This window comes from Bombina bombina, chromosome 5 (genome assembly GCF_027579735.1).
Source record: "Bombina bombina isolate aBomBom1 chromosome 5, aBomBom1.pri, whole genome shotgun sequence".
In the NCBI taxonomy this organism is placed as follows: domain Eukaryota; kingdom Metazoa; phylum Chordata; class Amphibia; order Anura; family Bombinatoridae; genus Bombina; species Bombina bombina.
In genome coordinates this window covers 505,498,561-505,512,424 of record NC_069503.1, presented here as the reverse complement: position 1 = coordinate 505,512,424, position 13,864 = coordinate 505,498,561, and the positions used below count along the sequence as shown (strand labels likewise).

At 36.0% G+C, this 13,864-nt stretch overlaps 1 protein-coding gene across 1 annotated transcript in view; it reads left to right on the top strand.

Moving 5' to 3' along the window:
• The window catches only part of ELMO1 (engulfment and cell motility 1), a 1,021,083-nt gene that overhangs the window by 643,070 nt on the left and 364,149 nt on the right, over positions 1 to 13,864 (top strand). Inside the window, exon 17 of the mRNA XM_053714416.1 lies at positions 11,134 to 11,270. Within this exon, the coding sequence (XP_053570391.1) occupies positions 11,134 to 11,270 (137 nt within the window). The remainder of the gene's footprint in view (positions 1 to 11,133; positions 11,271 to 13,864) is intronic.

The following is a 13,864-nucleotide window of genomic DNA, read 5'->3' as shown; positions in this document are numbered from 1 at the left end:
ACAAATGGGTTAAACGCGTAGCTTATGTCTCACTTGATGAGTAGGAACATATTGCGGTTCCTGAGCAGGACACGGCAGGTGATTGCTGGCTACATGTGTATGCTACTCCTAATTGACTTAGCTGCTTTGTCCTGCTCAGTGTATTGTGCTTCCCAATAAGAGCTTACGCTATTTGGGTATATTCCAGTTGCAGTCAATAACTCTGCGCCTTCTTATATATCTGCCCTCTTTGCTCTACCCAAGACCTACTTTGCACCGCCTCACACTTCAGTCTTCAGGAATCTTCCAGATTGGTCCCATTGTTGTGAATCTTGCTTCAGGGCATTTGACCAGTGGGCTGTAGCTAGTTGCGGACTGGGGCCTGTGGCCTTAGCGCTGCCCAGTCCTCCAGCATTATTATTTGTGTCCTGTACTGTCCTGCTTCTTACTGTGTCTGTGAGCCAGGTCAGGGCCAGATTTGCTCTGCTCAAGTGCCTGTTGTTTTGAGTAAATGTGAGTACACAGGCTGATGAGCAATAAGTAGTTAGTTATTCTTTACTTAAAGGGACACTGGACACAAATTTTTTCTATCGTGATTCAGATAGAGCATGCAATTTTAAGCAACTTTCTAATTTACTCCTATTATCAATTTGTTTTCTTTCTCTTGGTGTCTTTATTTGAAATGCAAGAATGTAAGTTTAGATGCCGGCCCATTTTTAGTGAACACACTGTGTTGTTCTTGCTGATTGGTGGGTAAATTCACCTACCAATAAACAAGTGCTTTCCATGGTCTGAACCAAAACAATAGCTTAGATGCCTTCTTTTTCAAATAAAGAAAGCAAGAGAACGAAGAAAAATTGATAATAGGAGTAAATTAGAAAGTTGTTTAAAATTGCATGCTCTATCTGAATCACGAAAGAAAAAATTTGGGTTCAGTGTGCCTTTAAAGGGACACTCAGATTTTATTAAATTTTAATGATTCAGATACAGCATGTCATTTTAAACAACTTTCCAATTTACTTCAATTAAAAAAAAATGTGCACAGTCTTTTATATTTACACTTTTTTTGAGTCACCTGCTCCTACTGAGCATGTGCAAGAACTCAGACGATACGTATATGCATTTTTGATTGGCTGATTGCTATCACATGGTACAGGGGGAGTGGAAACATACATAACTTTGAAATGTGTTAGAAAAGAATGTACTACTCATTTGAAATTCAGAGTAAATGTTATTGTATTGTCTTGTTATCTTGCATTTGTTGATTATGCAAATCTGCTGTGTTTACTGGTCCTTTAATTGTGAACTTCAGTAACTTTTTTTGTTTTGTTGTTACATTATTTTTTTTACTATTTACCAACGACCAATTATAAAATACAATGACAGAAGGGTATTTAAAACTTTGAAGGGACAGTCTAGTCAAAAATAAACTTTCATGATTTAGATAGAGCATGCAAGTTTAAACAACTTACCATTTTGCTGTGTTCTATTGGTATTCTTAGTTGAAAGCTTTAAGGGGCAGTCTACACCAGAATTTTTATTGTTTTAAAAGATAGATAATCCCTTTATTACCCATTTCCCAGTTTTGCATAACCAACACAGTTATAATAATATACTTTTAACCTCTGTGATTATCTTGTATCTAAGCCTCTGCAAACTGCCCCTTTTTTCAGTTCTTTTGACAGACTTGCAGTCTAGCCAATCAGTGCCTGCTCACAGATCTCTTCTCGTGCACGAGCACAGTGTTATCTATATGAAATACGTGAACTAACACCCTCTAGTGGTGAAAAACTGTTAAAATGCAATCTGAAAGAGGTGGGCTTCAAGGTCTAAGAAATTAGCATATGAACCTCCTAGGTTAAGCTTTCAACTAAGAATACCAAGAGAACAAAGCAAAATTGGTGATAAAAGTAAATTGGAAAATTGTTTAAAATTACATGCTCTATCTGAATCATAAAAGTTTATTTTGGCCTAGACTGTCCCTTTAACCTAGACAAGCTTATTGGTTAAAATGCAAGTCTGTCAAAATAACTGAAATAAAGAGTCATTCTGCAGAGGCTTAGATACAAGGTAATTACAGAGGTACACATTGTATTATTATAACTGTGTTGGTTATGCCAAACTGGGGAATGGGAAATAAAGGGATTATCTATCTTTTTTTTTAATATTTATATTTTTATTGAGGTTATAAAATACACATCACACAGGCAGGATTATAATATAATCTTAAACATGAGCATGTGCCAGCATCTTTGCACAACTGTCAATAAATTCCATCTTGTATACAGAAGTTTTTATGTTCACATAGCTGAAAATTAAAAAAATGTCACCGTTTATATCATATATAGTATAATGAAAAAATAAGAGTAAGCTCTCTTGTACATAAGAACATCTATTTGTAAATGGTTAACATAACTTGAATATCAAACCTCTTTTTTTATTTTTTTATATTTAAATCTGTTTCCCCTAAAATACAGCTGCCACTCTTGGGCCATGGTCGTTAAGAATATACGCAAGTGGGGTTAGTAATGTCACTTTTAACGGGATAGGGAATCAATTAAAAGAGACAGAAGCAGACTTTTAAGCAAATACTTAAAAACTGTTTCCTGGATGACTAAACCATTTATTAATCTATAGTTCGCTTACTAGTCAATTCTCAAATCGAGAAAGTATATATTACTAGTTCTACCACATAGAAACATAGATATTGACGGCAGATAAGAGCCATAGGCCCAGCAAGTCTGCCCAACCTTACCTAACAGTATAAACGTATCTAGTTCGAAGGCTATCCTACGAACTAGATAAGTTTATACTGTTAGGTAAGGTCGGGCAGACTTGCTGGGCCTATGGCTCTTATCTGCCGTCAATATCTATGTTTCTATGTGGTAGAACTAGTAATATATACTTTCTGGATTTGAGAATTGACTAGTAAGCGAACTATAGATTAATAAATGGTTTAGTCATCCAGGAAACAGTTTTTAGGTATTTGCTTCTGTGATAGAATATTCATTTATCATAGTAGTTTGGGAGAGTAAGTTGTGGGATGCATGCATTTTCCCTTGTTTACATAGTGAACCAAAGTGAGGGGGGACAGAATTGTAAAACTAAAAAAGAAATAGGATTCTTTGTAGGGCAAGGATACTGGGATGTATTAAGGTACTAAATAACTGGTACCGATCAACTAACTTATAAGTAATTTCTCACATATAGAGTACCATAACCATACCATTTCGCATATAAAGTTATATACTTAAAAAGCAGAACTTGTCAACCACAATCATCGTACATATATTTGCCTATGTAGATAAGTATATGAGTATACATGTTTATCACATTTGTAGAGGATATGTGCGATGAAGTATATCAAAATGGACTCAATGGTGTCAGGTTACTGGGAATATAAATTTATGCTTTGCCAATAGGGCAGAAGCTCAAATAATTTACCTGTATAGCTAGACCCTATGAGGCATAGGGCTAAAAAGTAGACACTACTTTTGGTCAGTTTAACCTGTTATCTGTAAACACTTGGGTGGCTTTTTTCCCAAAAACACAAAGATGTCAATATAGAACCTAATAGGGTCCTCATTAATAGTTTTCCAGCTTATACTGTAGTATATGGTAGGTCATGCTTTGTCTAATAATACCAGTTAAGTAATAGTTCTGGAGTTTAATAGTACAGAAGGGGTACTTAGGTGTATTAAATTGCTAGATAGCTGTTGTCTATCCACAAATAGACATGGGGCTGTCATTCTAAAGGGTAATAGAAGTTTCTCTATCAGTATTACAACTTAGACTGTGACATATATTGAATAAGAAAGCCAAATGAGGTCTACTTCACAAATAAATACTTCACAAACAAATCTGTGGATACACTTGGAATCCCATTTTGTGATAAGAGTTGGCAGTTATATTAAAACACACAGAAGTCAATAGGAGTATTACTCAACTCACAACAAAACAGCACTTATATAAATAAATAAAATAAAAAAAACTTGCTTATAAAATTGAACATGCAACTGAGTAGTATGAGAAAATTACATTTTACCACTAGATAGGGTCTAGTGTACTATCCCACACCAGCCCTAATCGCTTGTCCCAAATTGGTGACAAAGGGTGACATCCAGTCTTGTCTGTCAATGTTCTCGGCTGCCTGGGTACAGGATTCGAGAGATGAGGCTGCTGTATCGTATCTATCTGCTTCAAATAAACACTTAGCAGTCTCTTTCATGTCTGTCTGCCAAACTCACAGTGTTCCCAGTGCAGTCGGGTAATTAGCACTTTTTGCCTCTGGTTTCTCCAAGTTAGAAAGGTGTATTGGTTCACTTGGGCGTCGTGGAAGTATCTAATTACTCCTGAACTATAGCAGGTCTATCTATTAGTGTATGTCGATCATACCTCCATTATTAGGATCCAGCTCTGTGTGTGGGGTAATCTATAGGTTCACTAATATGCTGATGAGCCACCACGTGGATGGTAAGATGGCCACTCCCAGACTGTCTACATAGAAGTCATCGCAGAGAATATCTACTATCTCTTTCTCAGAGTATCCTTCCGGTGTCAAAATCCGTTAACGGTATTCTCAGGAGTTAGATATATCACTGATGGTGGTTTTGACCTGAGTCTGGTGGTCAATTAGTCAAATTTATACAAGATTTCAGCGGAGCTTAAAGGGACAGTATACACTCATTTTCATATAACTGCATGTAATAGACACTACTATAAAGAATAAGATGCACAGATACTGATATAAAAATCCAGTATAAAATCGTTTAAAAACTTACTTAGAAGCTGTCAGTTTGGCTCTGTTGAAAAGGTAGCTGGAAAGCCCACTGCAAGTGGCAAATAAGACACTCCCCCCTCCCCCTTCTTTTGCATATGAAAAGACCCTTTACACAAACAGGAGCAAGCTGGAGAAGGTAGCTGACAGTATTCACATAAAACTTTGGGGCTTGGTTAGGAGTCTGAAAATAAGAGCAATGTTATTTAAAAATAAGCAAAACTATACATTTATTTAAAAATAAAACTTTATGGGCTATATAAATAGATCATCTACAAAACATTTATGCAAAGAAAAAATGAGTGTATAATGTCCCTTTAAGTAATATGCGACCACTCGGCTTCTGAGCTCGGTCCCCCCGTGTAGACTGTCCCTTTAAATGTTTTTGTAAATATAATTAGTACATTATAATTTGTTAGGGTTAAATAATAATACTGGGGGGCACTGAGCTGCTGAGCCTTAAAATGCCTGGGCCTGTGTTTGGTCCCAGCCCAGCCCTTATGCATACAAAGTACACTAACCTTTTCTACCCCCAGATCCTCTCGTTTTGTCAAATCTCCTTGCAACCCCTTTCTTAGCATGTGCGCTCCCAAGCCCAGCTGCCCTGTAAATCACCTTAATGCAAGCTGATCTACAACAGATGGTAACTCAAGAGAAGAGCAGAGCCCTCTACCAAATCATCTAGTCTATTACTGCCACTTATAAATAATATCATTATATACTGCACCTAAGTGTATAGCGTTGCAGAATCTGTTGCCGCTTTTCAGATAAATTATAATAAATAATAATTGCATGAGTTCAACACACGTTAAGGAACTCTAGAGGCAACAATATCATTTTATTTGTGCATAGCAATATTGCTTTAACTCTGGGTTTTATGAAATAAAATGGTCACACTATCTAATTGGGAATTAGCATAACCCTTAGTTTTGTTGTGGCCAAGGGTGAAAGAAATTAAAGATTATTTATAGATCTGATTTAAAAACCCTAAGGTGTCTGAGTGATGTGAGCACTGTCTGTTTCCACTAATAAATCTCTTTGGAGCTGCATGGAAGACTAACAGATTGTACCTTATTGCCTTCAGGCCTTTAATATGCCTTATGTTTATTCATTTCTGACACGCTTTCACACAGCCGATTCCTGCTCTGTAGAGATTACAACTTAAAGCTAAATTCCGTTTATATATAAAACCTCTTATCTGTGCAGGGATTTTAAGTGTAGTTCCAAATCGTCATTTAGAATTTCTGCATTTGCTCGATAAACTGGAAAATGGTGTTGGAGTCCTGCTTGGTGACTACAAAGATGATGAGTTCTGAAGCGTTTCAGAGAGCCTAAATGGAGGATATATATATAGATTACCTTATCAGCAATGGTGACAGCTGCTATTATGTATGGGTACATTGAAAAGTGCATGGTGCATTGGGCAAGGGTTCATCCGAAAGTGAGATGCGCTAACTGTATTATTATAGATGACCAATAGTGCAGGCATAGTTTAAAGAGACAGTAAAGTCAAGATTTGTATCTTCATAAAATGATTAAAGGGACCCAGTACTCATTTGTTGTGCATGCAAAAGAGATTTTACATAAAAAAGGTTTGTTTTGCCTGAATTGTTTTTAAAGTAATGACTGCAGCATTGTTTTTGTACTTCCTACTAACCCTTACTAACTGTAAAGAACAACTGCCTCTGCGTTACTGGTCTAAAAGGACACTCCTCTGTCACAAATGCACTGGTTTATTCTGGACAAGGATAGGAGTATTTTTGTAAATAAATTAAATTGAGATACATTTTGAAATTCTATATTTTTTATGAAATAAAAAAAAAAAAAGCTAACTACTATGTCCCCTTTAAAGGGACATAATACCCATATGCTAAATCAATTAAAAGTTATGCAGCATAACTGTCAAAAGCTGGAATGAAAATATCACCTGAACATTTCTATGTAAAAAAAGAAGATATTTTATCTTAAAAAAAAAAAATTCAGGTCACAATAGCACTGTGAATGATTATCCTTCAGCTACTCTCAGCTTCATGTTTAAGAAACAAAAAACAAACAACCAATCAGTTTCATCTGTGCTAATGTCACACCTTGCTTTACTGTGATCTCATGAGATTTCAGTGAACTATCGTGAAATTTCATAGTAACCTTCCTTACACTGAGGAGGGAAATACCATGACTATGCCCGCACATGCAAAACGCATGCTCCCTTGTAAGTCCCAGATAGTGATGGGCGAATGCTTCTAAAAATTAAAAATTTTAAACGAATTTTGATACGTTCATTTGAATCAAATATCGAATGTTTATATAACATTCTAACATTCTATTTTCGAATTTTCTTTTTTTTTTTAAATAACATTCGAAAATATTTGTTTGAATAATAAAATGTTTAGCTATGTATTTTATATCACATTCAATTTCGAAATGTAATATTCGAATGTGACATTCAAATGTAACATTCGAATTCGAATGTAACATTCAAAATAGTATTTCTAGTCTACAACTTTGTTTTATAAATGTAATATTCGAATTTGAATGCTACATTCAAATTCGATTCAAAATAGTATTTCTAGTCTAATACTGTGATTTATAAATGTAATATTTTAATTTAAATGTCACATTCAAACTCAAAATAGTATTTCTAGTCTACAACTGTTGTATAAATGTAATATAAACACATTCGCCCATCCCTAGTCCCAGGACTAGCATCCTGATTGGCTGCTTAAAGGGACATTATACCCTCATTTTTTCTTTGCATAAATGTTTTGTAGATGATCTATATATATATATATATATATATATATATATATATATATATATATATATATATATATATATATATATATAGCCCATTAAGTTTTTTTTTGTTTTTTTTTTAATGTAGTTTTTCTTATTTTTTAATAACATTGCTCTGATTTTCAGTCTCCTATCCAAGCCCCAAAGTTTTAGAAGAATACTGATGTATACCTACTCCAGCATGCTCCTGTTTGTGTAAAGGGTCTTTTCATATGCAAAAGAAGGGGGAGGGGGGGTGTCTTATTTCCCACTTGCAGTGGGCTTTCCAGCTGCCTTTTCAACAGAGCTAAACTGAGAGCTTCTAAGTAAGTTTTTAAACCATTTTATACTGGATTTTTATATCAGTATCTGTGCATCTTATTCTTTATAGTAGTGTCTATTACATGCAGTTATATGAAAATTGGTGTATACTGTCCCTTTAAAGTCCTTAAATTCTTCATTTTTTTACATAGAGATGTTTGTTATATTTTCTAGTCAGCTTTTTACAGACATGCTGCATCACTTTCAAGCGCTTCAACGTTTAGGTATCGAGTCCCTTTAAGGAAAAGCTGCAACAACAATGCATTATTTATTTTGTGTGCTTTTGCCCTAAAAACTGTACATGTTCCACTCCCCCTTGAGAGGTGGAAGAGCATACTATGTACTTAGGTATGCTGCTGGTATAGATATACGCTCTACGGGACACAAGCTTGTTTAGCTCTGGTGGTAAAAGGTCCTAATTAAAGGAGTTAGGAAAAACCTTCTCCATATGTGTATTTACTGAACTGCTTTTGATTTGCAAAACCCTTCACATTATGAGATAGATTTTTAAATGCTATTAAAGGGACACTGAACCCATTTTTTTTCATGATTCAGATAGAGCATGACATTTTAATCAACTTTCTAATTTACTCCTATTATCAATTTTTCTTTGTTCTCTTGCTATCTTTATTTTAAAAGCAGGAATGTAAATGTTAGCAGCCAGCCCATTTTAGGTACAGCACTATGGATAGTGCTTGCTTATTGGAGGCTTACATTTACCCACCAATAAGCAAGCATAACCCAGGTTCTCAACCAAAAATGGTCCGACTCCTATGCATCACGTCCCTGCTTTTTAAATAAAGATATCAAGAGAACGAAGAAAAAATGATAAGAGTAAATTAGAAAGTTGCTTAAAATCGCATGCTCTATCTGAATCATGAAAATTTTAGGTTTAGTGTATCTTTAAACCTTCTATTTTGCAATCTAGTGCTTAATTGCTGGTAAATTATTTCCAAAAATAAAGTTGGTCAGCATTATCAGAATACACTATATCCTTACAATGCTTTTTACTTTTGGTATGTAATACAAACTTTATTTCAGCAGTTTATAGCCATGCAACTTACCTCAGAAAATGTTGTGTTGTGTGTGTGTGGGGGGGATTACCACTTCCACATAGACTGAACGCATTCTGTAGTATTTAAATAAGGCTTATTACTTGTTCTGTACAGGATCTCATTTATATTGACCAAAGCATAGGATATTAGATCAACATAGTCAAGAAACATTTCAAGTGGTATGTCCCTGGCCTGCAAAACTGCAAATATTCCGAAAAATTTACAGTGGTAAATGTTTTTACCATGTATTTTGTTTGCAAAACATTTGAATTGTAGTACTTAACTGGTGATGTATACTATCTATCTATATATCTATATATATATCTATATATATATATATATATATATACAGGGAGTGCAGAATTATTAGGCAAATGAGTATTTTGACCACATCATCCTCTTTATGCATGTTTTCTTACTCCAAGCTGTATAGGCTCGAAAGCCTACTACCAATTAAGCATATTAGGTGATGTGCATCTCTGTAATGAGAAGGGGTGTGGTCTAATGACATCAACACCCTATATCAGGTGTGCATAATTATTAGGCAACTTCCTTTCCTTTGGCAAAATGGGTCAAAAGAAGGACTTGACAGGCTCAGAAAAGTCAAAAATAGTGAGATATCTTGCAGAGGGATGCAGTACTCTTAAAATTGCAAAGCTTCTGAAGCGTGATCATCGAACAATCAAGCGTTTCATTCAAAATAGTCAACAGGGTCGCAAGAAGCATGTGTAAAAACCAAGACGCAAAATAACTGCCCATGAACTGAGAAAAGTCAAGCGTGCAGCTGCCAAGATGCCACTTGCCACCAGTTTGGCCATATTTCAGAGCTGCAACATCACTGGAGTGCCCAAAAGCACAAGGTGTGCAATACTCAGAGACATGGCCAAGGTAAGAAAGGCTAAAAGACGACCACCACTGAACAAGACACACAAGCTGAAACGTCAAGACTGGGCCAAGAAATATCTCAAGACTGATTTTTCTAAGGTTTTATGGACTGATGAAATGAGAGTGAGTCTTGATGGGCCAGATGGATTGGCCCGTGGCTGGATTGGTAAAGGGCAGAGAGCTCCAGTCCGACTCAGACGCCAGCAAGGTGGAGGTGGAGTACTGGTTTGGGCTGGTATCATCAAAGATGAGCTTGTGGGGCCTTTTCGGGTTGAGGATGGAGTCAAGCTCAACTCCCAGTCCTACTGCCAGTTTCTGGAAGACACCTTCTTCAAGCAGTGGTACAGGAAGAAGTCTGCATCCTTCAAGAAAAACATGATTTTCATGCAGGACAATGCTCCATCACACGCGTCCAAGTACTCCACAGCGTGGCTGGCAAGAAAGGGTATAAAAGAAGAAAATCTAATGACATGGCCTCCTTGTTCACCTGATCTGAACCCCATTGAGAACCTGTGGTCCATCATCAAATGTGAGATTTACAAGGAGGGAAAACAGTACACCTCTCTGAGCAGTGTCTGGGAGGCTGTGGTTGCTGCTGCACGCAATGTTGATGGTGAACAGATCAAAACACTGACAGAATCCATGGATGGCAGGCTTTTGAGTGTCCTTGCAAAGAAAGGTGGCTATATTGGTCACTGATTTGTTTTTGTTTTGTTTTTGAATGTCAGCAATGTATATTAGTGAATGTTGAGATGTTATATTGGTTTCACTGGTAAAAATAAATAATTGAAATGGGTATATATTTGTTTTTTATTAAGTTGCCTAATAATTATGCACAGTAATAGTCACCTGCACACACACAGATATCCCCCTAAAATAGCTATAACTAAAAACAAACTAAAAACTACTTCCAAAGCTATTCAGCTTTGATATTAATGAGTTTTTTGGGTTCATTGAGAACATGGTTGTTGTTCAATAATAAAATTAATCCTCAAAAATACAACTTGCCTAATAATTCTGCACTCCCTGTATATATATATAGGATAATACACTATAGAAATATTTTCTCCCGTCACATCCTTCACTTTGCCTTTTTTTTTTTTTTTTAGTTGCTTCAGTGACCTCTGTCTAACATATTGCAGTTTAATCTGTTTTTAGAACATCAATTTCTGCTTAACCATCAGTTCTATTGGGCTACGGTGATCATAATCTGGCATCATAATCTAAGAATTGCAGTTATTTTTAAGTACATTACACCAAAGCATTGTTTTTTTCTTAAATTGTATTTGACAACTATATTAAGCTATTTTTATCTGATTGATTTTATTTTGTTTCTTGTTTTAGCCAGTGAAACCTGTAACGATTTTCACCCAATGTTTTTCACGCATGATCGATCCTTTGAGGAGTTCTTCTGCATCTGCATCCAGCTACTAAACAAGACTTGGAAAGAGATGAGAGCAACATCTGAAGATTTCAATAAGGTAAAAAAAAAATATCTGTTGTAAATAAAGTAACAAAACATTGATAAAATATTTCCTAGTACAAATTAAAGGGATTGAAAAGCAAATTAAAACCCATCATGCATAAAAGGGATCTGCGTTAGTTTAATGTGAACAAACTTTAAGATAAAGCTGTTTACTCATTTTTTCTTATTTTTTGCAATTGTGTGCTTTGCAGAACGTATACTGCAGTATTAATGTTTACTGGCTTACGGAGCAGCTATTTGTGGAAGAAAATAAGCTGTTAAATGCAAATGAAAGGTCTTAAAGGAACATGAAACCCCAAATTTTTCTTTTGTGATTCACATAAAGAATACAATTTTAAACAACATTCTAATTTACTTCTATTATCGAATTTCTTTAGGTATCCATTTTTGAAGAAATAACAATGCAGATGAATGAGCCAATCACATGAGGCATCTGTTCAGCCACCAATCAGCAGCTACTGAACCTATCTAGATATGCTTTTCAACAAAGGATATCAAGAGAATTGAGCAAATTAGTTAAAAGAAGTAAATTGGAAAGTTGTTTCAAATTGCATGCTCTTTCTAAATCATGAAACAAAAAAATTGTGTTTCATGTCCATTTAAATTAAGTGATATATTAAAAATATCCTTTGTAGTTGATATTTATTGTATCAGTTGATAGTTATTATGTATTGTTAGTTTATGGTTGTTAACCCCTTAGTGACCAGACCATTTTTCAACTACCATTAAGGACCAGGGCTGTTTTTACTTTTTTGCGGTGTTTGTGTTTAGCTGTAATTTTCCTCTTACTCATTTACTGTACCCACACATATTATATACTGTTTTTCTCGCCATTAAATGGACTTTCTAAAGATACTATAATATGATGAAAAATTGAAAGAAACACACTTTTTCTAACTTTAACCCCTAAAATATGTTACACATCTACAACCAACAAAAAACACCCATGCAAAATAGTTTCAAAATTTTGTCCTGAGTTTAGAAATACCCAATGTTTACATGTTCTTTGCTTTTTTTGCAAGTTATAGGGCATTAAGTACAAGTAGCACATTGCTATTTCCAAACCATTTTTCTTTTTTCAAAATTAGCGATAGTTACATTGTAACACTGATATCTGTTAGGAATCCCTGAATAACCCTTCACATGTACATATTTTTTTTTAGTAGACAACCCAAAGTATTGATCATGTCCCATTTTGGTATATTCCATGCCACCATTTCACCGCCCAATGTGATCAAATAAAACAAAATCGTTAACTTTTTCACAAACTTTAGGATCTCACTGAAAATATTTACAAACAGCTTGTGCAATTATGGCACAAATGGTTGTAAATGCTTCTCTGGGATCCCCGTTGTTCAGAAATAGCAGACATATATGACTTTGGCATTGGTTTTAATACACTCGTATTATGTCGTATACACTCGTATTATGTCCAGCAGTGAAGGGGTTAATTAGGCAGCTTGTATGGTTAATTTTAGCTTTAGTGTAGAGCTCAGCCTCCCACCTGACACATCCCACCCCCTGATCCCTCCCTGACCCCTCTCAAACAGCTCTCTTCCCTCCCCCACCCCACAATTGTCACCCCCATCTAAAGTTTATATAAATATATATATATATAGTCTGCAGTGTAGGATCCCCCCTTACCCCCTAACCACGCTGATCCTGCCCCCAAACAGCTCTCTAACCCTCCCCCCTCTACCTATTCACCACAGTCTACCAAGTTTGCTAAATTTTAGGCTTTTTTTTTCATAAAAATAAAATACAAATCACAATTTTTTCTGTAGTGTAGCTACCCCCTCTCAATACTGTACCCCCTCCCATATCCCTTTCCCAACACTTATCCCCCCCCCCCCTCCTTCCATTTCACTAAAAATGTTTCATTGTGTAGCGGTCCCACCCGCTCCTGCCCCCTCGCGCGCGCTCCCGGATCTCTCTTCCCTGCTCACCGAAAATCATCCAGCGATGGGCCGCCACCCTGCTATCCCTCCCACACCACCAACGATCGGCACCATCGCTGGCCGATGCAGAGAGGGCCAAAGAGGGGCCCTCTCTGAATCGGTTGCTTAAAAAAGGGTATTGCAGGATGCCTCAATATCGAGGCATCACTGCAATACCCTGAAAGCGGCTGAAAGCGATCACAATCGCTTCCAGCACTTGAAACCCCTGAGGACATGCCAGGCACATCTTTGGTCCTTAACAACCGTTTTTTGTAGGACGTGCCTGGCACGTCCTTGGTCATTAAGTGGTTGATTAGCTATAAAGTTAGATACAACCAAAATGTATATCACAGTCTACATTTTTTTTGCATTATAGTTACTAGTATTTCTGGGCAATGAAAAAAAAAAACAAACAGCATATTATTGTAATGTGCTTTTTACACACCATCATGTGATTATCTCTGGCATAATTAACTAATTTGTGAATTTGCTTTCACACAGTCAAATACTCATTGCATGTTTTGGTCAACTTCCTATCTAGGCTTCAAGAACCACAACATGCAAATGTGCAAGTTTACAAGGTTAAATAAGCACACAGGTTATATTGCCAAGTATGGTGCAATTCTATATTTTAGCTGCCAACCCCCAACAT